General features: G+C 39.6%; 1 protein-coding gene across 2 annotated transcripts; it reads left to right on the top strand.

Moving 5' to 3' along the window:
• The first annotated feature begins 287 nt into the window (after positions 1–287).
• LOC149831585 (glutathione S-transferase L3-like) lies at positions 288–9,802 on the top strand. Of its 2 annotated transcripts, XM_090012133.1 has the most exons (10): positions 288–355; positions 584–652; positions 2,294–2,354; positions 3,402–3,488; positions 4,537–4,635; positions 5,849–5,951; positions 7,000–7,079; positions 7,806–7,913; positions 8,490–8,570; positions 9,636–9,802. In XM_090012133.1, exons 1-10 carry the CDS (start codon positions 345–347, stop codon positions 9,645–9,647), a joined length of 711 nt encoding a protein of 236 aa, XP_089868259.1. In that variant the 5' UTR covers positions 288–344; the 3' UTR covers positions 9,648–9,802. The 2 variants fall into 2 exon arrangements, with proteins under 2 accessions (XP_089868259.1, XP_089868260.1); XM_090012134.1 differs by lacking the exon at positions 3,402–3,488.
• Positions 9,803–24,428: the final 14,626 nt, after the last annotated feature.

Here is a 24,428-nt window from a genome sequence, read left to right as displayed (position 1 = left end):
ATCATTTTTTTAAGCAGGAGTGAGTTTCTTTCATATTATTATTTAATATAAGAAATTTTAAAACTTCAAGTTTTTTATTTTCTAACAAAAAAATGAAAAAAAAAAAGTCATTCGTGTCACACACGAAAACCCACGTCCTTTTCCAGCATTGTGAGGTCAAACAGGTTGCACCAAGTCACCACTACGCGGTCAGAAAGACTTAACCCATGAGGTTGAATGAGCCAGTCAACGGTCAAAGTCACCACCCACCCCACCTTTAGTTTCCCTATTTATACCTCACCAAGTTCCTCCCTCTATCTCACTCTTCATTCACCTCTAGACTTTGAAGCTCCCCCATCTCAGCCATGTCTACCAAGTGAGTCCTGAGAAATAGGGTTAGCACGGTTCTATGTGATCATGCCATCTGCACCATCGATCTTGAGAATCGCTATGGTCGTCGATGCAAGATCTAGACCATCGGTTCTTGACATCAAACATTCGCTCATGGCATCATCACTTGGAAGAGAATTAGAGCTTTTAGTTGTTTGTTTCTTCATGTTTGTGTTGGTTTCTTCTTTCTTACATGAGCCTTTCTGTTTTGCAGCGCCAAGCTCGTCCAGTACGTGCTATGTTCATCGTCGCCTGCTCCGGCCATTTTCGACGGCACCACCAGGTTCTGTTTTCATCTAATGTTTGAGAACTAACCAAGCTTATTGAGGCATGACTTGATCAATTCAATCTAATTTGGCATGCTGAAGTCTAGAGTCCCATAGGCTCTATCGTTGAGCCAAAGCACCTAGGCTGGGTCAAGAGTCAAAATGCAATTTATAATACTGAGTCTGGTCAAAATCTCAATGTGGTTGGGCTGCTAGTTGACTCAAGGGCCTAGCCTGGTCCCTAAAATTTAACGCCAATACCCGAAACTTTGTTTGCAATTAAGGGTGTGTTTCGAGAACGGATCAAGTGATACACCAAAACACGTTTTGTCCGTGTTCTGACATCTCCACCGTTCATCCGGGCGATCGAAACAGCAATAGTTGTTAATGACATCATGGGTAGGTCCCACTGTTTGTGCAATATTGAACGGAGATGAATGTCATTAGGAAGCGGATCAGGTCATGCTGAACATGAGCGTTTTTGCTCATGCTGACATCGTGACCATCCGATTTGCATTTTACAAAGATCAAAAGTCAACAAAACCACGTGGCATTCATCCAAAATGCAAACAGACGGCCACGATGTCCGCATGAGCAAAAACGCTCATTTTCAGCATGACCTGATCTGCGCCCATGTCATTAGGGCTGTCAACAGGTCGGGTTTGGTTCAGACTCAGGTGGAACCAGACCTGGCCCCAATTTTCGGGCATGATATTAGGTCCTGACCCAGGTTCAATCGGACCCACCATAAGAGAAACCATAACCAGGCCATAACCGGTAAAATAATATTTTTTATCATTTTTATATTGAAAATTTGTGAGTCTTAATCGGAACTCGGGTCGGGCCTGGGTCTGGTATAAAATTTTACAAACTATTTCCGGCTCCATTTATTAATGACCCAATTAAACTCAACCCATTGACACCCCTAAATGTCATGGATGATGGAGGGGTTGGACATCGGTCCGGCCCAGCCCAGCCCGATTAGGGCTTGACCGGCCCCACCTATATCCAGGCTTGAGCACAGAGCAACTCAGTTATAATCAGTTTCAGGCTGAGTCCCTTAGGCCGGACCCAGTTAACGGACCAGGTTGGGTACTCAGCCTGATGTCCACACAAAGAAAATATGTTTTGGCATATCACATGGGTCCTGATCTACGCTCATGTGTTTGGCTTCTACTGGAAAGCATTAATTCGTTGGGAAATTTTTCTTGGGGTTCTCCTACTTTCTGTAAAAGCAAGGAAAATGCCACCAACGGGGTTCTGGTTGGAGCAGCTAGTGCACGTCACCTTGTGTTGGGACGTCCCAGGTTCAAAACCCAATGGTGAAGTTGTATAACTGGTAGGGGTCTGCCTCAGCTTTTGTAATATGTATAAAGGCATAATAGTAATTTTTTTAACGGGGATGGGGCGGGGCGGGGCGGGGCGGGACAAGAGTAAGTCCATCCTCACCTCCATCCCTGCACGGGTTTTGATTTTAACCTTTATCCCCAATTCATTCCCAGTTTCCCCCCCTGTCTACTGCCATCCTTACAAGTGATTCTATAAGCAACAAATTCATTTTGCAGTTGGAATCATCCTGAACCGTTAGATTAACATCTAGTGGCTCCAAACTTGTGAAATCAATCCAAGTCATTTATTTATTTGTCCCTATTTCTCAGGCTCTACATCTCTCTGGTTTGCCCCTACGCTCAGCGTGTTTGGATTGCTAGAAACTACAAGGTACTCTCTCTCTCTCTCTCTCATATTGGCAAACAAACAAAATGGTGGATCCAGACACTGACCCTGGTCCAGATGGCAACTGGAGTGGGTCCAAGCTTCAGTTTCACACAGATGGATCAGGGCCAGATGTGCTCGATTCCAGATCCAACACAAGGACCAAGTCTGGCAAAAATGGGTAAACCCCATTTGCTTTAACAAGTTCATATGAGAAAACTGCTGGATCCTGGATGACGTTTGATATTTCTTGGATGGATCATGGCTGTGATCTATCTGGATCTAGATAATACTAACTTAGGTCCAAGCATGGATCCAACCTCCAATAGGTTTAACTTAACCGGTTAAGATGGCCACTCACAATTGGAAGGGAACCGGGTAGAAACAATTCCTCTCAATAAGGTCAGATTTAGGTCGTATATGCCTTTAGTTTAGGGCTCTCAACAGGTCGTGTTTGACATGATACTGACCCGAATGGTTTCTGATCCAGATTTGGGCCTAATACAATGGGTCCCACATCTAACTGGGCCAGACCCTTGTTTTCCTAATTGGTCCCCCTCTTCCAAGATCCATCCAATAGATGGGCTTGGGTATGGTATGGAAGTGCATACACAGGATCCAACTTGAGATCCGATTAAAGTCCACATTTTTTCACCTACAAAACATTTTAAAAATGAAGATTTTACTGGGTGTGCTTAATGCTATCTAAACCTGGACCTGGATCTGGATCTGGTTTTGCCTAGGACCAGTCCAGCAGAACCCTAACCTAGACTAGGAACCAACACTTCAAAAGAAGAACCCATGCTCGGACCTATCCAGAGGTTCAGGTCCGACCCATTGATAGACCTACTCCAATTCCTCCACACGAGGTAAGATCCAGCAAATCCAACCCCGGCCAAGGTCCATATGTGACATATAGCTTATTATGGCTATATATGGACCTGATCCAGATTGAACTGACCCATTGGTCCCTTGTGGACCATGGATATCTTTGTGCCTACGAGATCCAAATTTCAGAATTTAATAAGGTTGTTGCATATAAATCTCGTGTAGGGCCTTGAAGAGGAGATCAAGATCGTTCCCATTGACATCAGAGACAAGCCTCAGTGGTACATGCAAAAAGTCTATGAACCAGGAAGGGTAAGATAATGAATTTTCCATCTCTAAATCTTTGAGTAAGGATCTGAATCCATTACTAGATTCAGATAGGGATCCTGATCCAATATAATTAACGAAGATTCTCTGCAAGCTCGCATGTCCCATAAAAGAAGCACCTTATGTATTTTTATGGGTTAAGTTTGAATAAGTCCATTTGAACTGCGATGGTATTTTCCTAAATGAATCTGGACCCATTTTGAATCAGATACCTGATCCACATTGTAATTGATCCCCAAATTTGTCATAGGGAAATAATTCCAGAGGACTCATACGCCCTACCTGTTGATAACTTGCATTTAGGGCCATGAGCAGATAGGATTCATATCCCTGGTCTTTGTCTGGATCAAGGTCTAGGTTGGAGATTATTCCTCACTTGGATACAGATCCATCACAAGATAGGCTCCATCCGGCCACAGGTGACTAATTATTGGATCCAATGCCTATATCCGCTTTGGCCTAGTCTTCCTCAGAACAGACTGACCAACTGGTCTTCACATATATATATATATATATATATATATATATATATATATATATATATATATATATATATATATATATATATATATATATATATATATATATATATATATATATATATATAGAGAGAGAGAGAGAGAGAGAGAGAGAGAGAGAGAGAGAGAGAGAGAGAGAGACCATCTAACTACCAACTAATGCTTAGTTGTTTTAGTTTGGATATTGGTAGATCCCATTTAAGATTCAGGTTTGGATCTGACAGTGGGCCAACCAATTACCAATTCAGATGGGGTCAGTAAAGCATTTCCAGATCCAATTAGTTAAACATGTTAGATTTTATTTCAAGATATTTAAATTTGAATCTGAATCAGGATCCAATTAACAATTCAAATCGAATATATGTGTGTTAATAGCTTTTGTCATGTATGGACTCTATTGCTTACATCAGAACTGAACCCGACCCGTTTACATCCATGCTTAACAGGATGCCCTGCCCCTCTCAGGTCCCATGGACTTAAGGAGATTGATTGTGTTTTTGGTGTTGATATTGTAGGTACCATGCCTTGAACACAATGGAAAGGTGAAGGGTGAAAGCCTGGACCTGCTCTACTACCTGGACGACCATTTCTCAGGCCCAAAGCTTCTTCCTGAGGTACAATGTAACGTCCATGAATCAATGCATTGAACTCGGTCAATGTGGCCGAGCTTTGACTGGTGTCAGGTCATCGAGTCGGCTCATCAACTTGCAAGACCTAGACGCCCGGGACAACTTGGCCGAACTGGACCCGTGTTGGGGTTGTTTTGAACTCGCTCATACATGTCCTAATGTTGATTTGACCCAATTGAGCCTAGGTTGACTAGTGCTCGCTCAAGGACAAGCCTCTCTGAGTTCAATTATCTGCCACTCAAGCAAAATCTTAATTTATATGGCTGCTAGAGCTGTGTAGGTCCGAACCGATAGGTCTGTGCTTGATTGTGTTCAGCCCTACTAGGCCCAAGTCCATCTGTCTTGTACTGTATCAGCCACATAGTTACCGGAATTGAGCGCCCTCTTGAGGGAGGAAGCACGCTTCCTAAGTGGGAAGCATAGGGGAAACTCTATAGCTTCTCATTTTCAGGAAGCACGCTTTCTATATTATAAGAAATCTGGGTTTCTCACTCGCTTCTCAAATCGCTTCCTTCTCACTTTTTTTTTATATCAATATTTATTGTTTTTAGCTTCCCACTCACTTTCATGGGCCTCTCCATCACTTCCACAATTGCTTCCAAAATGAATGTTTTTCTTTTTCTAAAAGGCAAGATGGGGTTAGGTGGACCCCTACCAGAACAACAGCCGCCCCCATGTGTCCGAGGAATTCGATCCTGGGCCTTCAGCTTGACACAAGACCCCGCTTACCGCATGGGATACCACCTCGGTGGTTTCCAAAATGAATGTTGTTTCATGCTTTAGACTAGTTTGTAGCACTCTCTTCTCCGCTTCAGCCATCTTCTTATATTTGGTATCCTGGTAACTATGATCTGCCAATGGTGCGCTAGGCCAAGGTCCAAATAGTTTGGATTCATCTAACACAATGTAGATCCAATCAGATGCCACTAACTGGTTGGATGAATGTCTTAGGTCTAGACCCAGTCCAACCCATTCTCGGCTTGTTTTCTACTTACTGCTGAGTCTGGGCTTGTGCTTGAATTCAGCTTGTTTACATAGTCGAACAACTTTGAGCCGGCCGCGAGCTCAGCTCAAGCTTGCTCGGCCCATTGTGCATCTCTCTCTCTCTCTCTCTCTCTCTCTCTCTCTCTCTCTCTCTCTCTCTCTCTCTCTCTCTCTCTCTCTCTCTCTCTTAATTGGGAATGCTGGTCTTAAGCAGGATGATGAGAAAGTGGCATTTGCAAAAGAGATGATGAACTATGCATCTACCTTCATCAAGTCAGGCTACACTGGTCTAAAGGGAAATGCCCTAGAAGATTTTGGTACCTTCTTTGCCCTTCTCTTTCCTTTCAAATGACTTGCCAATCTTCCCCGGCAACCGCATGCCTTAATTTAATTATTTATTTCAATTTTATTGTTTTTTATTATTATTTATAACTTGAAGAAACCGCACCTGGTAGAAAGACCTGGTTGTGCTGGCTCAGCCTGTCATACCTACGGTCATTGTGCTGGCAGCATAAAACTCTGAAGCTAAAGCCAACAAATCTAGAGGATGAACAGCGATTCATAGAAGGATGGAGGATGAAGATCCATCTTAGTGTCCACTAAACTTCTATGAAGATGCTCTTCAGATTCCTTTTCTTAAAGACGATTTTACATTCCCTTATTATTGAAACAGATGAAAGGATTTCCATTGTGTTTGGATTCAGGGAATTCAGTGGAATTGGAATCCACTTCTTCTCAATTCCTTGATATGGATCACATCTCTAGTTTGAATCGGATTGAATCTTGATTCGAATCCCATAGTTTTATGCTCTAACTTGGTTTATAAGAAAATTTCTTATGTAGTCTAGGGTGATAAACAAGCCAAAGGAACTGAACAAAGGGTGTTCAAGGTCGACTCATTCTTGTGGAGAGTTGAACCGAGCTCTAGGTCATGGCAAGCTCAACTTAAACAAGCTGACCTCGAGTTGGCTAGTTTCAAAAAATGCAATTTCTTAAATTGAAAATAATAAAATTCTTGATTTCTAAATCTAATGAGCCAAGCTCAAACTAGCTCATTTACAAAATAAATGCATTATTTCAAAGTTGTAAGTCATAGGATTTGAACTCTTAACTTATTGCTTGCAAACCAAACACTTCACCCATCTATATACTCTATGATATAAAATATATTTAAAATATATTTTTCACTAGTTAACAAGACTATACAAGCCATTCCAAACCAAATCTTCATTATTCATGTTTGGCTTGCCGAGCCTATTTTATGAGTTAGAATGAGCTCTTTATGAGCCAAACATGAACTGAGCAATGGGTGGTTCATATGTCAATCTTATTTATTTTGATGAAAATTTGCAAAATAATGTGTAGGTCCTGCCCTTGATGCCGTGGAGGCTGCACTGTCCAAGTATGGGGATGGCCTTTTCTTCTTGGGACAGAAATTATCTATGGTAAGTCAATGGACCCTCTAATTATTAAAAAAAAAATTAATTTATATATATTTGTTGTTGCACCAAGTATACTTGGTAATGACCAACTTGTTCAAATCACATGCAATCATGGGATCTGGAAACAGTTGATCAACTCCATGGGCCTGAACCATCCTTGATCTGAGTCCAACCAGATCTATCATGGTCAAGTTCAGTTTGGGGTCCGAGGGCAGTTGTATCTTATCAGTTTGAACCTATGTCACAAACATCATCAATATTTTGAAAATAACATGATTTTGTTGAAATATTTTAAAATGCTGATATAATAAACCCATTTTCAAAATATCACCCATTTCTAAACATATCTAATTTTTGCAATATTTTTTTACATTTTTATATTTAATTTTGAATATGACGATAATTTTCATGGAATTTTCGTAGAAAGACCAGATTTTTAAATTACCAAAAGAATTTCCACTTTCTATGCATGCACCAAATATGCAGATTTGGATATGTTAGAGAAATAACCAATCCAGATTTGGGTCTGCCCAGGACATGGATCCTATGGGCATAAATGAAACACAAAACCGACCCGGTAGGTTGGATCCAGGACTGGGGTCGTGCTGGGTCGTAGAGATGTTGGTCTCTTGAGTCATACCCGAGTCATGAGAGCAATGTTTGTGATTGCAAGTTTCATATGAAAATGACTAATGGTACTCTTGGGATGTGAAAATCTCATATTAACAGGTGGACATTGCATATGCTCCATTCATTCAAAGGTTTGATATCCTGTTCCCAATCTTCCAAAAATATGACATTTTCTCAGGCAGACCTCTACTGGCGTCACTATATCAGGTGAGTGGATGGTGTAGGATGTAAAACAATCCATCTTTTATCATAGTTATGTGTAATTAGGGATGTCAATGGTTCAGATTTGGGTCCAACATCTGACTGAATCCAAACTTGTTTATCTGGATTCAGTGGATTGAGGAGTATCTGATTAACAATTGGATTCAGATTCTATTTTGGGTTTTGCATCCAAATCCAAATCTGAGTCCAAACTGAACCATATCCAACAGATATATGAATCAGATTTGGATGTAAAACCCCAAATCGAAATAGCTATTTTATGCTAGTGGGATCCAGTACTGCCTTTTCTAACTGAATCTGAATCCAACTCCAAATCAGATTAGCCAGAATCCAATAAGGCCAGGCCTAGAAAGTCCCTATATGAACTGAACCCGACCCGTTTACATCCCTGGTTGTAATTTATTTGGTGGCAGTCTAAGTAGGGCTTTGGCTTAAGACTGCTCTTGAAACTATCACTAGTTGTGAATTTAGATTTATGAGGTGAGATTTGAACGTGCATGTACACTAATGAGAGAAATGCCCTTGACATTTTTCCATAACTCACAATAAAAAATAATGCAGGAACTGAATAATACAGAAGCCTTCAAGAAAACAAAAGCAGATCCAGAAGCGCTTGTGAAATACTACAGGCAGCATTTCTTGGTACTCTCTCTCTCTCTCTCTCTCTCTCTATATATATATATATATATATATATATAGGAAAATGGGTAGGTGCATCCATCCATCGCACACGTTGATGGACGGTCAGCAACAACAAAAAATGCTAAAAAGCTTCAGAACGCGTAAAAAAAATCTTTTAGTAGCGCTTTTTAAGCCGCTAAAGGGTCACAGGGATGCGCTCAGCATTAGAAATTTGTAATGCTGCGTGTCCCTGTGACCATTTAGCGGCAGTTTTGAACGCTGCTAAAAACTTTTTTTTTGTGTTTTTTGTGCTGTTTAGCATTTTTTGACATGTTTAGCGGCACGTCCATCAATGCACCTAATAGACGGTCAGAACGATTAAGCACAAGTTCAGCACCTATATATATAATCACTCACACATACATGCACGCACAGACACACATAGGGTATACCCGGTATAGGGGTGTCAACAGGTCACAGGTGGAACTAGAGCCAAACTTGATTTGAGATTATATTATACTGGGTCTAATTGGATCCACTATAAAAAAAAACCATACCCTGATCCTATAAGGATTACATGAACTAGAACCAGACCGTACACGGTAAAATAATATTTTTTACATTGAAAATTTGTGGATCTTATTTGGAACTCGGGTCGGGCCCAGATTTGGTATGAAATTGTACAGCGTCATTTCAAGTCTATATTTTTCTTACCCAAGAACCAACTCGTTTTTTAGAAGGATCTATGTTTCAGATGCAGTCCAGATCCATGAATCTATCAAGATCAGGCTAGGTTGCATCTAAATCAGTTCGGGTTGGGTCGGCCCAAACCAGTCACACCCCTAACCATGGCAGAGAGTCTGCAGAGAAAGTTTTTGCGTCAATGGCTAACCTTTGTATAATAGGTCTAGATCACTCCCCCTAACTTTATCCATTTGATCCAAAATGAAAAGTTATTCTCCTTGGGAACTCTTCTAATTAAGATTGGAACATAAAATGGCAATTTGTTTCCATTCACTATACCTTTTATTTCTTTATTATTTTCTTTTTTTTATGAGAATATTAACCATGATCTCTGTGACGTAGGGTGAAAAGTAAAATTTGCTGCCCTTATGATGCCATTTCTACTTCCAGCCTTGCAAGAGAATAAAGATGTAGCTGAATATCCTTTAATTATGATGTTGTAACTAATCCCATCTTTGTTAGTTGTTCTCTCTGCGTCTGTTTTTACCTTAATTACTCGACTTTTGTAACTTTTGGTGTGATAACTCATCACCCCTATCCAATAATAATCTTTTTTTTTTACTTTCCTTTAAAAAAAATGTCAACGGGTCGGGTATCCAACCCATCAAGGTGAATCTGCCCTGCTCAAATAGCAATTTGTCGGGTTTGAGTTTCACCGGGTTACGAAAATGAAATTCCGAACTCGGATCTGTATAATTTAAGTTCGCTATTATTAAAATTACATGTAAAACACTCGGGTCAGGTTGAGTAACTGGCGAAAAAGCCCGGTCAAGTCGGGTACCCGGTACAAATCCGACCCATTGACAGCGCTACGTGATATGATGGAACAGATATGTGATGCTTCAATTAGATTTCATGATATTTTTTTTTTTTTTGAAAGGCAAGCTCGGGTTAGGCGGACCCCTACCAGAACAACACCCGCCCCATGTGGGAGATGGATTCTAACGCAATGAAATTTTTAAAATTGAGGTTGTCTATGGCTTTTTTTATATACTTAACGAGGGAAAACCCCTCATTTAAGTGACGGTTTGGCCCATCCCCAATCGGTTAAAATGCTTGAGCCTTCCTGCAAGGGATGCGTACTCCGAGTACTGAACTCTCGACATCCTTCAGTTTTGCTCTTTGAGCTGACCCACTTAACCAGGTGTGCTGAGACCTTGCGGGCTTACTGAAGAATTTTAAAGTAATCATAATTTAAAAAAAAAAAAAAACAGGATAAAAATTAAGGCCTATGTTTAGATAAGGTGGTAGCTGTTAATCACTTTTCTACCTAACCGACTAGCTAACCCTGCTTTTGAGGGGGGGGGGGGGTCTTGCTTTTTTTTATGATTGATTTGATAGGAATCGAATCTTGGATCATTTGATTTCGATATGCAAGTAGGCTTTTATAAGATATAAAAATCAACAATCCATGATTTTCATAAAAATTCAAAACTTAAAAAATCATAATTTTTTATAAAAAACATTTTTCAAGTGTTGTTTTCAGTTAAATTGACCATGTTAAACACATCTGTATAGTCAGATTTTAAAAATAAAAAGAAACCTCAAAAACTTGGTTAGCTAGAAAAGTGGTTAGCAGCTATTACTTTCTCCTAGCTTTATACTGCAAGAACAATGGATTGTGCCGTTCACACTACGGTAGTGCCTAAGCTGGCTTTCCCTAGACATTTAAAACAAGAAAATAATGGAATGTTGGATAAATCTTATGTTTGTATAAATCGGTCGGTTTCTAAACAAATAAGATTTGAATCAGTGGGATCTGGATCAGGCTCACATAAATAGGTTTTTAACCAGGTTTGGAACCGGGTTTGACCCAACCCCTTTATACATTTTTATATTAAAACCAATATAATTTGAAAGGGAGTCGATAGCTTTAATGCAAGGGGCTGATTGCGGCAGGATTTGAACTTAAACCACCCATCTAGCAGCCTAGGACCCATCCCACTAGGCCAAACCCCTTTGGGGAGGTATGCTTTGAAATTATTGTGTATAGGCTATTTTGACGTTAATTTTTGCTAGAAATAAAAATAATTGTAAATTATCAACTTCTGAAAATATATTAATTTCTTGAAGGGCCTATTGTTTTCTTAATTAATAAGCAAAAAAATAAGGTTGCATTACCCAGTGTATATAAGAGGCAAAATTTGTTGCCTATGATATTGTTTTGGACTTAAGTAAACCATGACCAAATCACCTACCTCAAAACTAACATATCGTCGACCCTTATCTACATGAAACTTGTATTGGCCATAACTCTCATTGAGCTTTGCTTTAACTTCGGAGCGGATCTCCTCCATATAATCCACAATGTCTAAAGCCACATGCGTGGAATTGCCTACTCTAGGCAAATGAGCCAGATCCACAATATGGGTGAGGGAACGCCGCCCATGAACATTGTAAGGGCGACCTTCCAGCGAACCGATTCACAGCGTTATTATAAGAAAAATTGGCTTATATATGGTAAAACAAGATCTCAGGTTTTCATATTGTTCCCTACTAAACTCTGAAGCAAGTTACTCAAGAGGATCCAAAGTGACCTCAATAGACATGGTAGTAAGGAGGTTAGTCTTACGACTAAGTGCATTGGCTACTCGTTTGAGAATTCCAGCAGCTATAAGTATCATTTAATTGTTTTATGAAACATTTAAGTAGCCAACAAACCACCTCATATTTCTTTGTTAGTAATTGAATTAAAGTAACTATATGTTTAAGATAAGATTCAGAAAAGAGAATCCATGATGAACCTTTCATCTGAATATATAATAAAATATTCACAAGATATGTTGGGCTGATTGGGCTCATAAGAGTTTAAAATTAATGTAAGACACTATAAATATATGGGTAGCACGTGGTGGGTTAATGAAATTAATATATATTGATGAGTGATTGGAATTTGTTAAACGGCCACAAAAACAAATACCAAAAATCATGAGATACTCTCTCAGGTTATGAAGAATAAAATTGTCAAATCCGGGTTGATTAGATCCTGTTGAGTCTAGACTTGGATAAGGCCAAAAAAGTTTCCTTTTTTTTTTTGAAAGGCAAGCTGGAGTTAGGCATAGCCCTACCAGTTTATATATATATATATATATATATATATATATATATATATATATATATATATATATATATATATATATATATATATAGAGAGAGAGAGAGAGAGAGAGAGAGAGTTTTGAACCTGCAACGCCCCAATACAAGGTAACATGCACTAGCTGCTCCTACCGGACAAGCGGAGCCCCCTTGGTATAAGGTCAGAATTTTTTGTCAGCAAGATCCAATACATAAAAATCAGTTTCTTAAAATCCAAATCTAAATTCAAACATAGATCAAATTATCCCATGCACATACCATTCTTATATGATTGTCCAGGATCCATGTAAGATTTCATTTATCAAGGTTGCAAGTGGACTCTCTTGGGGGCAAGGGGTAAGCAAACATTTTACGCTGTGAGGACAGCAATCATAAGTATCTCAAGCAAAGTCAACACGGCTAGGTCTTTGATCTTGGGGTGGTTTCTCTGTATAAATATCAATAATAAAAAGCCTGGGGCAGTTTCTCAGTTGAGCCCAGACACATGGCCCATACAGTAGAATCTGGTAGTTGGTTCGGGCCAGCTAAGACAAGTGAACCATTAAGGCCCTCTTGAGTTGCATACACTTCACTCATGACATGCTTTTCTAGCATTTGGCTGTCTATCCAACTAAATGAATCCTCAAGATTCTCCTGCATTAATTTACTCCACAAAGTAACCACGAATATTGGTGGTATTAAAAAATAAAAAGAAAAAAGAAAACTCTTCAACTTGATCATTAACCTCAACAGACCCACTTCAATTTTAGGCTTTGAAAAGTTACAGGCCTATTGTCCAAAATGGCATCCCTTCAAGAGGAAGTTATTCATTTATTAGAGTTGCTTTTGAGATTGAGCACATATTCTTGCATTCTTTAAGCCATCAATTGGTCAATGCCCCTTGATTTAGTATTTCTTGAGGTGTAAGTTTTTACTATCTATAATCAATGCCCAAGAAGTAGTAGAATAGCTAATAAACTGCTGTAGAGTTGCTACATTGTATATGTATGCATGTTGTAGGTCACCGTGTTTTCATACTTGTTTTTATTATGTATGAATTGCTTTTGCTTGTTCACTTTCATCATGTATGAATAGCTTTTGCTTGCTACTTTTATTATATATTGAGTAAAATATGAGAACTAATGTGTTAACCACGATTTTCATGGATTTTTTGTTCTTTTCTTGTGAATCTAACCAATACACATGTAATCTACATGTTTGGTTTTATAGAAACCCACTCTTGAATCATTCTACATAAACGAGATTTTTTTATGGCTTTAAAATCAATGGCTCATAATCTTCATAAATATTGAAGCATTCATAATCATATTTTCATCGAAAATACATGATCCAATGGTTGATTCCTAGCAAATTCACCATGCTAAGCACATCTACATGGCTGGATTTATAAAAAAAAAAGTGTTGAAAATGCCCATATTTCTAGTTCTCGTATTCTAGTGACTATATATATCTAGTCACTAGAATATGAGAACTAAAGTGTGAAGCACAATTTTCATGATTTTTTTATTTTTTTCTCTTGAATCTAAGCGTACAGATGTGATTTACATGATCAGTTTCATAAGAACACACTCTTGGATCATCCGTTTTTTTATATATAAATGAGTTTTGTTTTAGGCTAAGCATTAAAAAATCATATTTTTTATCAAAAATACACAATCCAATGGTTCATTCCTAGCAAATTCATCATTCTAAGCACATCCACATGGTTGAATTTGCAAAAAAGTTTTGGAAATGCCCATATTTTCAGTTCCTATATTTTGGTTCCGAGATTTCAGTTTTCATATTTCAGTGACTATATATATATATATATATATATATATATATATATATATATATATATATATATATATATATATATATATAGAGAGAGAGAGAGAGAGAGAGAGAGAGAGAGAGAGAGAAATGTGTTCCTTAGGAACCTTTTTAGCTAGGTCTAGTTAGGCCCATTCGAAAGTCATAGTTTTAAGTATTTTTATATATGTGTGAATCTCTTTTGCTTGTTACTTTCATCGTACCCTTTTCCCATGGCTCTTCAAAAGTTTTGCACATATCGTTTTCTTTTTTCCAAAACTTCTACAATTTGGTACAATTTGCTTGTTCATTCAGTTCAAAACCCAAGGGAATGGTGCTAATGATCTCCTGCCGCAAGGTGGAAACTGAGTGTACTCCTCAGTGGGCAAGGAGGACCTCAGGTTTTGCAAGCCACCTGAAGGCCTGCCAATGTGGTCATGAGAGTGTTTGGCATTGGCCTGGCCTAAGAAAAAAGAAAAACCAATGTTGTCAGTATCGGAATCAGACCAGTATCATTTGGCCAACTATTGCCGATACCGTTTCTCAAGTGAATTGTTCTGAATCGACCCAAAAATAATTAAAAATTATTACTTGTCAATCAGTACGTGACACGTTAAATCCATTAAAATAATATTAAAATTATAATTTTAAACTTTTTTTAATAAAGTAATCCGTACCACGTTTCTGTAGCTGATGGAATTTATAGTATTGGTATCTTGGTTGAAAAGTAATTGTTTCCAACTAACCAGAAAAATTCTAGACTATGATTTAATATTTTCTATTTCAACACCCAACTAGGCAATCTCAATGGCAGGGGAAGTTGCACATGTAACTCTCTAGGTTAAGGGGATTTCTGAATATGATGGATAATATGTGTTTTGATGAGAGAGAGAGAGAGAGCAAAATTATAATATTTCACCCTTTTAGATGGTGGCCAAAAGGACACTAGAATATATTAACTGAAAATAGATCAACTGGTGTAAGAATTTATGGGTTTTATTATTTTTTCTTAAATATCATCGTACGGATGTAATCTATATGCTTAGTTTTATAGAACCGGACTCTTGATTCTTTTAATGCTTGAAAATCAATGATCCTGAATTTTTGTAAATATTCAAGCCTCCAAAATTTATATTTTCATAAAAAATACATGATCCAACAATTGATTACTAGCAAATGGATCATGTCAAATGCATCCGTAGAGTTGGATTTGCAAAAAAAGTATGGAAAATGCCTTGTTCACACTCCGGTTCACATATTTCCAGTTAACAAATTCTAGTGACTCGAGGTCAAAAGATAATATTTCTAGCCTCAATCTTCGACAGATTAGTAGAATTCAGTGTGACAAAAAAAAATTAAATGACATTTTAGCAGCTAAGTTCCATTGGGAGGTTTTCAAAGTTTTTTGTTCCTTATTTTTTCTTAGAAAAATTTCAGCAAAATCAAAACAATTATATATATATATATATATGGGGTGTAACAATGGACACACAAAGTGTCCACTGTTAGTGCACCCTTTTGGCGGCTGATCCTACTTAGATCATTTTTTGCCCATAGCTTTTAGCGGCTCAAGAGAACCGCTAAAGGTCACACAATCATAAAAAAAAAAGACAATCGGATGCACTGGGATCGTCCAACAATTACACTGTTACCCCCAATGAGATATATATGGCTAAATATTGGCTACAAATGAAGGTAGAAACTAATGAACTAGAAATCATAAGTGCAAGTTGCATCGACTCACTCTCACCACATATATGTTCAGCATGGTTTATTTGCTAATCATCAGCTTAGAGACATTGTGGGCTGTTGAATTTTGAACCCCTTTAAATATCTAATTACTTGTCATATTCACATGATTCAAAACATTTTTCTACTAAACAAATTATGTAGATCACATGTAGGGATGGCAGTGGGGCGCGCCTCAAAATTTTATCCTCCACCCCCGCCCCGCCTCCGCGGCGGGGATGGATTTTATCCTCCACCCCCGCCTCCATCCCCGTTTCATACCCTTCATCCCCGGTCCAAACGGGGATGAGGCGGGGCGGGGATATTGCGGGGAAAAGTGGTCAGGGCGGGGATTAGGCGGGGATCGTGGTGGGGACGGGGCGGGGCGGGGAAAAGTGCACGTCCACCCCCGCCCCGCCTCCGCGGCGGGGATGGATTTTATCCTCCACCCCCGCCTCCATCCCCGTTTTATACCCTTCATCCCCGGTCCAAACGGGGCGAGGCGGGGGGGCCCGCTTTCCCCCGGTCCACTGCCATCCCTAATCACATGACATTTGATAAATATATATAATGATAATGGCGACCCAATCACATGCTCTCGGGTGTACAAATAGTCTGGCTGTCAAATCAATCACATCCTAATAGCTTACCTACTGAGATATAGTTTATCCAGACTCTCAATCACATGCATGATAGAAGTTCTGCTACCACATCCTAATACTAAGTAATAAATAAATCAGCCCATGTGCACTTGTCCCCTTAAATTTCTTATCATTAGTTTTTACATGATATGTGTTATTAGGTTATGACATTGGCAGGAAGTGTTTATTTTTCATAAAATTATTTTGTATTTTCATGATTCAAAGTCTTAAACATGGATACGAACAAGAAACACTTCACTTTCTAATGCGAGATAAGCATACTCGATTTACCCGTCGATCCTACGGGCATATCCATATTGGACTTCTCGAATTGAGATGGCGGTGTCAACATTTTTGCTGGCAATAGACCCCGACCCGTCCATTGGCTGGAGCTCCATCCATGGAAAACTCTCCAACAGCCCTGAGTGTTGGTGGCCCTTGATCACACGTACACAATCAGTGTGCACAACGCGTGACCGCATGCCACCCGCAACGATGCCTTTGCAGGCATCCTGCCTTACAGTGTTGCTCGTGCACATGTTATCATGCTGCAACCCATGCCGAGTACATAGGCATGCATGTTAGTCGTGGCATATTGTGCAGCCTCTGCAACAGGTGTGTGCTAGTAAAGAGCGTTAAGAGAGTAGAGCAGTTTTGGGTAGAGATGTGTTGGTCTTTCGGCAATTGATGGTCCTTTGAGAAGAGGCTGCATGTGCGATTTCTTTTAACATAGCACAACTAATATGTTAGGCATGGAGTATCTTCACCGTTTGCCCACATGCACCAAAGAACGGAGGTTTGACCTTTGAAGGGTATAATATTACCCTGTAAACATGAGTAGAGTGATAGAGTGTGAGAGTCCTTGCATCATCGTAACGGTGAATATTCTTAAGACGATCATCAAGGTTTGACATCAAGTCCTGCTGCAAGGACACACAATGCCAAAAGCTAGCAATCTTGATGATGTCATTTGTAACTCAACACAAGGTAGGTAGGTGAAGAAACTGACCAAATAAAGTCGAGATGATGTTGAGGATGAAAAGCATGCATAACCCAACAATCAACGAGCGCAAGCAACACCAAAGTAAGGTGTTGAGTGAGTTGAATCAAGTAAAGTTAGGGAAAAAGAGGTATTTTAATGAGTCTCCCCCACTGAGAAGGTGCATAGAATTAGTTGATTGCTCTACATGACTCCCTTATCACATCGTTGCACGAGTACTGAAAGCCAGCAAGCTTCACCTACGAGACTTGTTACTAAGAGATTGGGTTGAAGCATAATGCATCCCTTTAATACAATTGAAGAGAGAAGGGTCACCACAACAAGGTGCTCAATTGATGAACAATATCTCATGCAAAAGCGAGTAACTATAGTAACAAACATCATCACGAAGCCATACGAAGCATTCCATAATCCTCTTGCTCAACTATGTAGCAACATCCATCGGCAAAAAAAGGGATAAAGTAGTAGGCACAGGTCACTCATTTGCGACTCTAGGCAGTAGAGATTGGAGGAAGTGTATAAGTCACTTCTAAATTTGAAAACTTAACTAGGCAATAATTTGCCTCCAACAATATTGTAAGTACTCTCGACGTTGATTATAAATATCCAAGTGTAAACTTTACCATAACTCACACTTGTGGTATGTTGTATCTCAATCAATTTTCCACAAACTGATTAGTAAAAGACGATGCTGAGAACTTGAAGTGTTTGCATAAATGATACCAGTAGAGACCAAATAGTCAACAGAGAAGATGTGAACCAAGGCAGTTTCTGTTTTGATAGCAATCTAGACAACTCTAAAGCTAATTTGATAATCTCTTATACTAGTGTGATAGAGCTCTAATACCAGTTGTTACAACATTTTTTTATATTTCTTCTTGACTCGCATGGAGAGAAATATTGACAGTCTAGGACATGCGACACATAGCTTGCCTTAGGTGATGAGCTATGTTGTGACAAGTGCACGAGCATTCGAGGGTCGATAGAGCCAACTACGTATCCAAATAAGCATCACAGACGCTGAAGTGAGCATCGAGTTCTCAAGTCACAGTGAATGAGAGGCATATTGCATTTCGACACCTGTGGATCTCGTTGAACGCAATGTGCGCTCCACGGTTAACCCCCAGTTGTGATGAAGAAAACCTTTCGGCCATCAGCTTAAGTCAATTGCTATTTTAACGTAATGAAGCTTCTTAGCTAAGAGGAATCATTGTCACTCGTCGAGCCCCTTGCAAGGGTGCAAGGTTGGGCGGCAAGGTGGGCGATAAGAGCAGGCCCCACCCATGTCTGCTGATGCCCATGAAGAATTTGCATACTCGTGAGCAGTATCGTGCACTCTGATGTGCTACTCACGAGATATATGGGTTACCTACTATGAACGCACGATGATGCACCAATGCAAGTCAAGAGGAAGGTTCTCTATATAGGTGTTTTGGGCGTTGACCCCCCTCTCCCCACCAATAGGAAAACCCTAATGTCCATTGGAAACGCATTGCGTTTGTTCCCAATGGAGTTCTCGAACGTAAACTTCGTATTTTGCCAAAACAACTACACTAAGGTTTTCGTGACATATGAATATGTCGTCGAGATTTCAATTTTAGTTTGGTAATTCTCAGCGTGTGTGGCCTTGAAGTTCGGGCAAACCCTCGTGGGCAGTGACATGGCACCTCCGAGTAAAGCAACTCTTTTCTGTGTTTTGATTTCACATATGTGTTCCCTACATATGGTTGTGCGGGAGAATACTCGATTGTTGCACATGAATTTCGCATGAAAGGTTTCCGTTTGCGAACACGAAGTTGAGACGATCGTGGGTGGCGTGACACCCTTGAAACATGACACATGATCGTGGGTCGTCGAAGAGACTCCCATGGCACTAAGCATAGAGCTGAGCATATACACTTAAGATGTAGCACACACACTTAGGCTTAGCATTGTCTCGTGCCACCGTCGCATGTCATAGCCAATGCATGGACTTTTCACTTAGCCACGTGCACGTCACCATAGGCCCCACCGCACCACACACACATGTGCACTACTTTCGGCCAGTGACAAATAAAGTTTGGCACACTAGCGATGTGAGGCGGTAGCAGAAGCCAGTGGTGTAAGATGCAGTGCACCTATGCACAGGAGGAAACCACAGGTCCCAAGACAGCTATTGAGGGCTTTATTTCCAAAGGAGCTCATAGATTCCCGCGTGTGTTTTCCTTCATTTTTTGATATATCGTGGATGAATGTACTAAGAGCCCATGTGCTCATTTGTGAGTTCATCTGAGTTATATGTAAGGCCCCGCAACATGTGGTATATGTGTGTGATTCACTGCCTACACAAGGCTGGATATGTTTCTTGGTGTTCCCCGTGCTCCTCGTTCACAAACGCGGTGTTTAGTCTGTTTGGTTTACTTGTGATCGACTATTCTGTTTCTGTGTGCTTGGACAAGCATCCAGCGTGCCTATGGATTTACCCGTCGGTCCTACGTGGGTCCCACCACGTGCGAACGTAGCATTGAGACAGCCACGGACACCCACGACCATCAGAGGTCAACTTTTTTTTGCACCTACCACGAGAGCTCATATCACTTGTATCGACACCGGGTTCTTGTCGACAAAGGTACGAACCACAAAAGGCTGGATATATATATATGTCTTGGGAGCCCATATGTATCGGACCGGACCCAAGTAGTGATCCTTATAGGTTTGTTCGGTTAGGCTTGACCCATTGGCCGTATAGGTTGTGAGAGGCTGACCTGAACCTGGTGCAGAAAGCTTCTTGCCTGAATATGGATCGGATCCTGAACCTTGCTTGGGTATTTTATTACCTGGAACTGGATTCTATAATTGGTCCAACTGAAATCTGAGCATTCATTTGCTTTTGTGGGAATAAAAAACAAAGGAACGGGATTTACCTCATACGGTAGATCTTGGTCGTTCACCGTCAGATGACTCAGGTCCGAGTCCCAGACCTGATTCCAGACCCACATATCGACCTAAATCGAACCGGTTTACCATATAATTAAGACCAGAACCCGTTTTTATCAGTTTAATATCATGATCAAGTCACAATATTTTTAAAATAGGTTATTTTAAAGAATTTTGTAAATTTTCAAGATAATATCGGCTTTTGAGAATATCATGATAAAATCTTGTTATTTTCAAAAATGTTGCTGATGTTTGTTATACATATCGATATCAGAATCAGAGTTTCCTAAAAATGTGATATATTTACATTATCATGATTTTAGAAAAGCTTTTATGACCAATTAAAGCTTCTCGTTTTTTACAAAATGTACGAATATATTCAAAATATTGGTCAATTTGGTGTTACAAAGGTGTTGACCCCTTCATCTCAGGTTCGACTCTCACTGGGTGTGCGGGTGCCTTTCACTGGTGGGCTCTGTAAGGGCTTGGATGTCGGTGACACCGCCCGCAGATTACTCGTTTGGAGGGGAACTTGGTCATAAAAAAGAAACAACAATTTTCAAATTGGATGCTCAAGATATTTGGTAGGTTTTAGCACAGTATCCACTGGAGTATAGTGACAAATAGCGGCAGTTATTAACAATTTTTTTTTTAAAAAAAGGCAAAGAAAATCATGAGAGTTTAGTAAGTTGATAAAAACGTCGTTGCATATCAGCTGAAGTTAATTTTTTCTCTGTTTTTTCTTTTGTAACAAATTGTTTTTTAGTTTTCTAATTAATTTTTTGGTGACAAAAATTGCGAGAAAAATAATGAAAAAGCACTTTCTCACCAGAAAAAATGATGGCATTATTTTCCCGTGTTAAACGCTCAGTACAAGAAAATCATGGATTAGCGACGGACTATATCCGTCGCTAAACTGTTTAGCGACGGATTAGCGATGGATAGAAGCCATTGCGAATTTTTGCTCGCTAATTAGCGAAAAAACTTATATGTCATTAATTTCGTCGCTAATTTGCGACAGCTTAGCGACGGACATTATCTGTCGCTAAATTTAAAAAAAAAAATTGATCCCTGTCGGGCGGTATTCCGGCAGCAATAAGCCGGACTTATACCGCGCCCGACAGGCATTGCACAGAACGATCGCTCTGCCTCGTCCCCGGACTTGTATCGTCCTCCGTGAACTGGCGTCGTCATTCTAAGTGAACCGGCATCGCCGTCCTCCGTGAATCGGCGTCATCGTCCTCCGTGAACCGACGTCGCCGTCCTCCAGCGATCACTCCGCATCATCGTCGTCCACCATGAACTGACTTGCACAGCGATCACTCTGCATCATCGAAGTCAGTTTAAATCGAGCGCGGTCGATTTAAATTTCGAACGGGAAGAGGAAAAATTAGCGACAGATTAGCGATTCATCGCTAATCCGTCGCTACTTAGAGACGGATTCATGAAGAAAGTTTTCTCTAGCTAATCTGGCGCAAATTTGCGACGGAAAAAATCTGCCACATATTTTCGTCGCTAATTAACAGTTTTCTTGTAGTGGCTTGTCACTATACAGTAGAGTACATGCCCAAATTCATACGAAAAAAGGGGAGTTTGAAGTATGCACAAAGATGCAACAGAAACTGGGTAAAATGGTGTTGTACTCAGTGAGGTACTAGTGCTAGTCACTGTCCAAACTCCAAAGTGCCGAGTGGGAACCCGCTTTCAAATGCATGGACCCACCTGCACTGGTCCAAAGAGTAGACTTTTCTTTTCAGAACCAAATATTGGAAGATAAATCCAATAAATCTGGGCCGTCCATTTTAAAGATGGAAGGTGCTCCAATCGAGGGATGGTATCCAAGGAAATGGTTCATTGATGTTGATTAAAAACGAGGGATAGTGGTAGGCCAATTTCTCGACTAGTGTGATCATGCATCATAATATTGTGCATGGTCCACTGCAATATCATATCCTCAAAGAAATACTGATAAAATATAGAATATATAATAGACTGCCCTGCTGAAACAATGATAGAATTGCACCCTAAAAAAAAGAACCCCAATAGCAATGCAGATTCCCATTGGCCACACACAAAGACAATTCTTTTTCATAGGGAAATTAAAACCTCAATCACCTAGTTCATTGGTGTAAAACCTCAGGTTAGGCTTGCTCACCAAGAAGCACACAGCTTCGATTTTATCATGACATGACATGACTCATCCACGGGTTTTGAACTCGTGACGTTCCATCAACTTGGTGACATTCATGAGCTGCCTTTATCAAATTGAGTGGAATTCTCATAGGCCAAAGATTGAAAAGTTGCACATTGTCTCTTGGTAGGAAAATATTAATTCATCCACCTCTCCCGTAGCTATCAAAAAGTGTATTTTTTAGAAAAACTCTCTGAGCTCGTTTGGAAGTATAGAAAAAAACCCTACAGTTTTTCCACCTTGTATCACTTTTCTTATAACTTTATCACTTCTAAACGTGTCTTAAGAAAAGAAGAAAGAGCAGTGAGCAGTTTTTACGAAAGATATGGGTACAGTCTAGGGTATCAAATATGGTACACTCTAGATAGCAAATATTAACCTTTCTATGTCAATGCATTTGTAACTGTTAAACTTTTTGGTGAAAATCTGATTTACTTCACCTTGGTCCATCTGGCATAATTTTCTTTTTTACATGTCAATATATCTTGTTTGGCAACTTGAGAGTTCAAAACCCATTAATACCCATTCCTTGCCACAAGGCCGAAGATGAGAGTACTCATGGGTCTGCAAGAGGAACTTAGGGTTTTTACACCAATATGAGCTCATGAGTGAGTGACGTGTTTTTCCTTGTTACTAAAAAAAATTTGCCTAAGGCCTTAACTAATTCTCAAGCTGGCTCAAGTCAAATATTATTATTTTTACTAGTAGTTTTTTTTTTATAGGCAAGCTGGGGTAGTTAAGCAGACCCTTACTAGTTATGCAACAATATCATTGGGTTTTGAACCTGCAACGTCGACCCCAACACAAGGTGAAGTGCACTAGCTGCTCCTACCAGACAAGCGGAGCCCCCGTTGGTATTTTTTACTAGTAGTTGCTATACTGAAGTTTGTTAAACTGGAAAAGATTGGATATTGATTAAGTCATTGCCGGAGGCCTTAACTAATTCTCAAGCTGGCTCAAGTCAAATATTATTTTTTACTACTAGTTGTTATACTGAAGTTTGTTAAAATGGAAAAGATTGAATATTAACTGAAGTTGTTTATATTTTTAGGGTAGATAATCACCTTCTCATTTAATAGAAAACCTAAAAATATATAAAATGGTAGTTCTGATCATTGCCACCCATGGCCAATGGATAAAACAAAGACTTCATCAATATTTTATCTTTTCAAGTTTAATAAACTTCAGTTATAACAACTACTAGTAAAAAATAGTATTTGACTTGAGCCAGCTTGAGAATTAGTTAAGGCCTCAGGCAATTTTTTTTTTTTTTTTTTTGGAAATAAGGAAAAACACGCCACTCACTCGCAAGCTCATTGGTGTAAAAACACTCGGTTCCTCTTGCAAACCGAAGAGTACACTCATCTCATGAGGTCTCATTTGCAATGGCTTGCTTTTGGGGTGCTGTGCACAACTTACTTTTTAAGTTTGAATGCTTTTGGGATGCTATGCAAATGAAATTCACTTTCTAAATCTTGTATTTTTTGAAAAGCAAGCTAGGGTTAGACAGAACCCTACCAGATATACAACTGTACCATTCACTTTCTAAATCTTGTGAGAACTTGAATCAGATCGAACCAAACATACCCTTGATTGTCTATAAAGTTCTATAAAGCAACAGCTGATCTCTTGATGACTGAAGCAGATCAGGTCATGCTGAACATGAACACCAGCTTTTTTGCTCATGCCGACATCGCGGCCGCAGCCGTCTGTTTGCATTTTCGATTAATGCCACTTAGCATATAACTGTTCCGTTGACTTTTTAACTTTTC

Source organism: Nuphar pumila, chromosome 7, assembly GCF_984573655.1.
Source record: "Nuphar pumila chromosome 7, dmNupPumi1.hap1.1, whole genome shotgun sequence".
In the NCBI taxonomy this organism is placed as follows: domain Eukaryota; kingdom Viridiplantae; phylum Streptophyta; class Magnoliopsida; order Nymphaeales; family Nymphaeaceae; genus Nuphar; species Nuphar pumila.
This window is presented reverse-complemented; position numbering and strand designations above follow the sequence as displayed.

Bases quoted from the DNA above. Each gene is read 5' to 3' on its own strand.
- LOC149831585 (XM_090012133.1), top strand. The intron at 2,355-3,401 runs GTACTCTCTCTC...AATCTCGTGTAG, and splicing joins GGATTGCTAGAAACTACAAG to GGCCTTGAAGAGGAGATCAA. The intron at 5,952-6,999 runs GTACCTTCTTTG...AATAATGTGTAG, and splicing joins AAATGCCCTAGAAGATTTTG to GTCCTGCCCTTGATGCCGTG.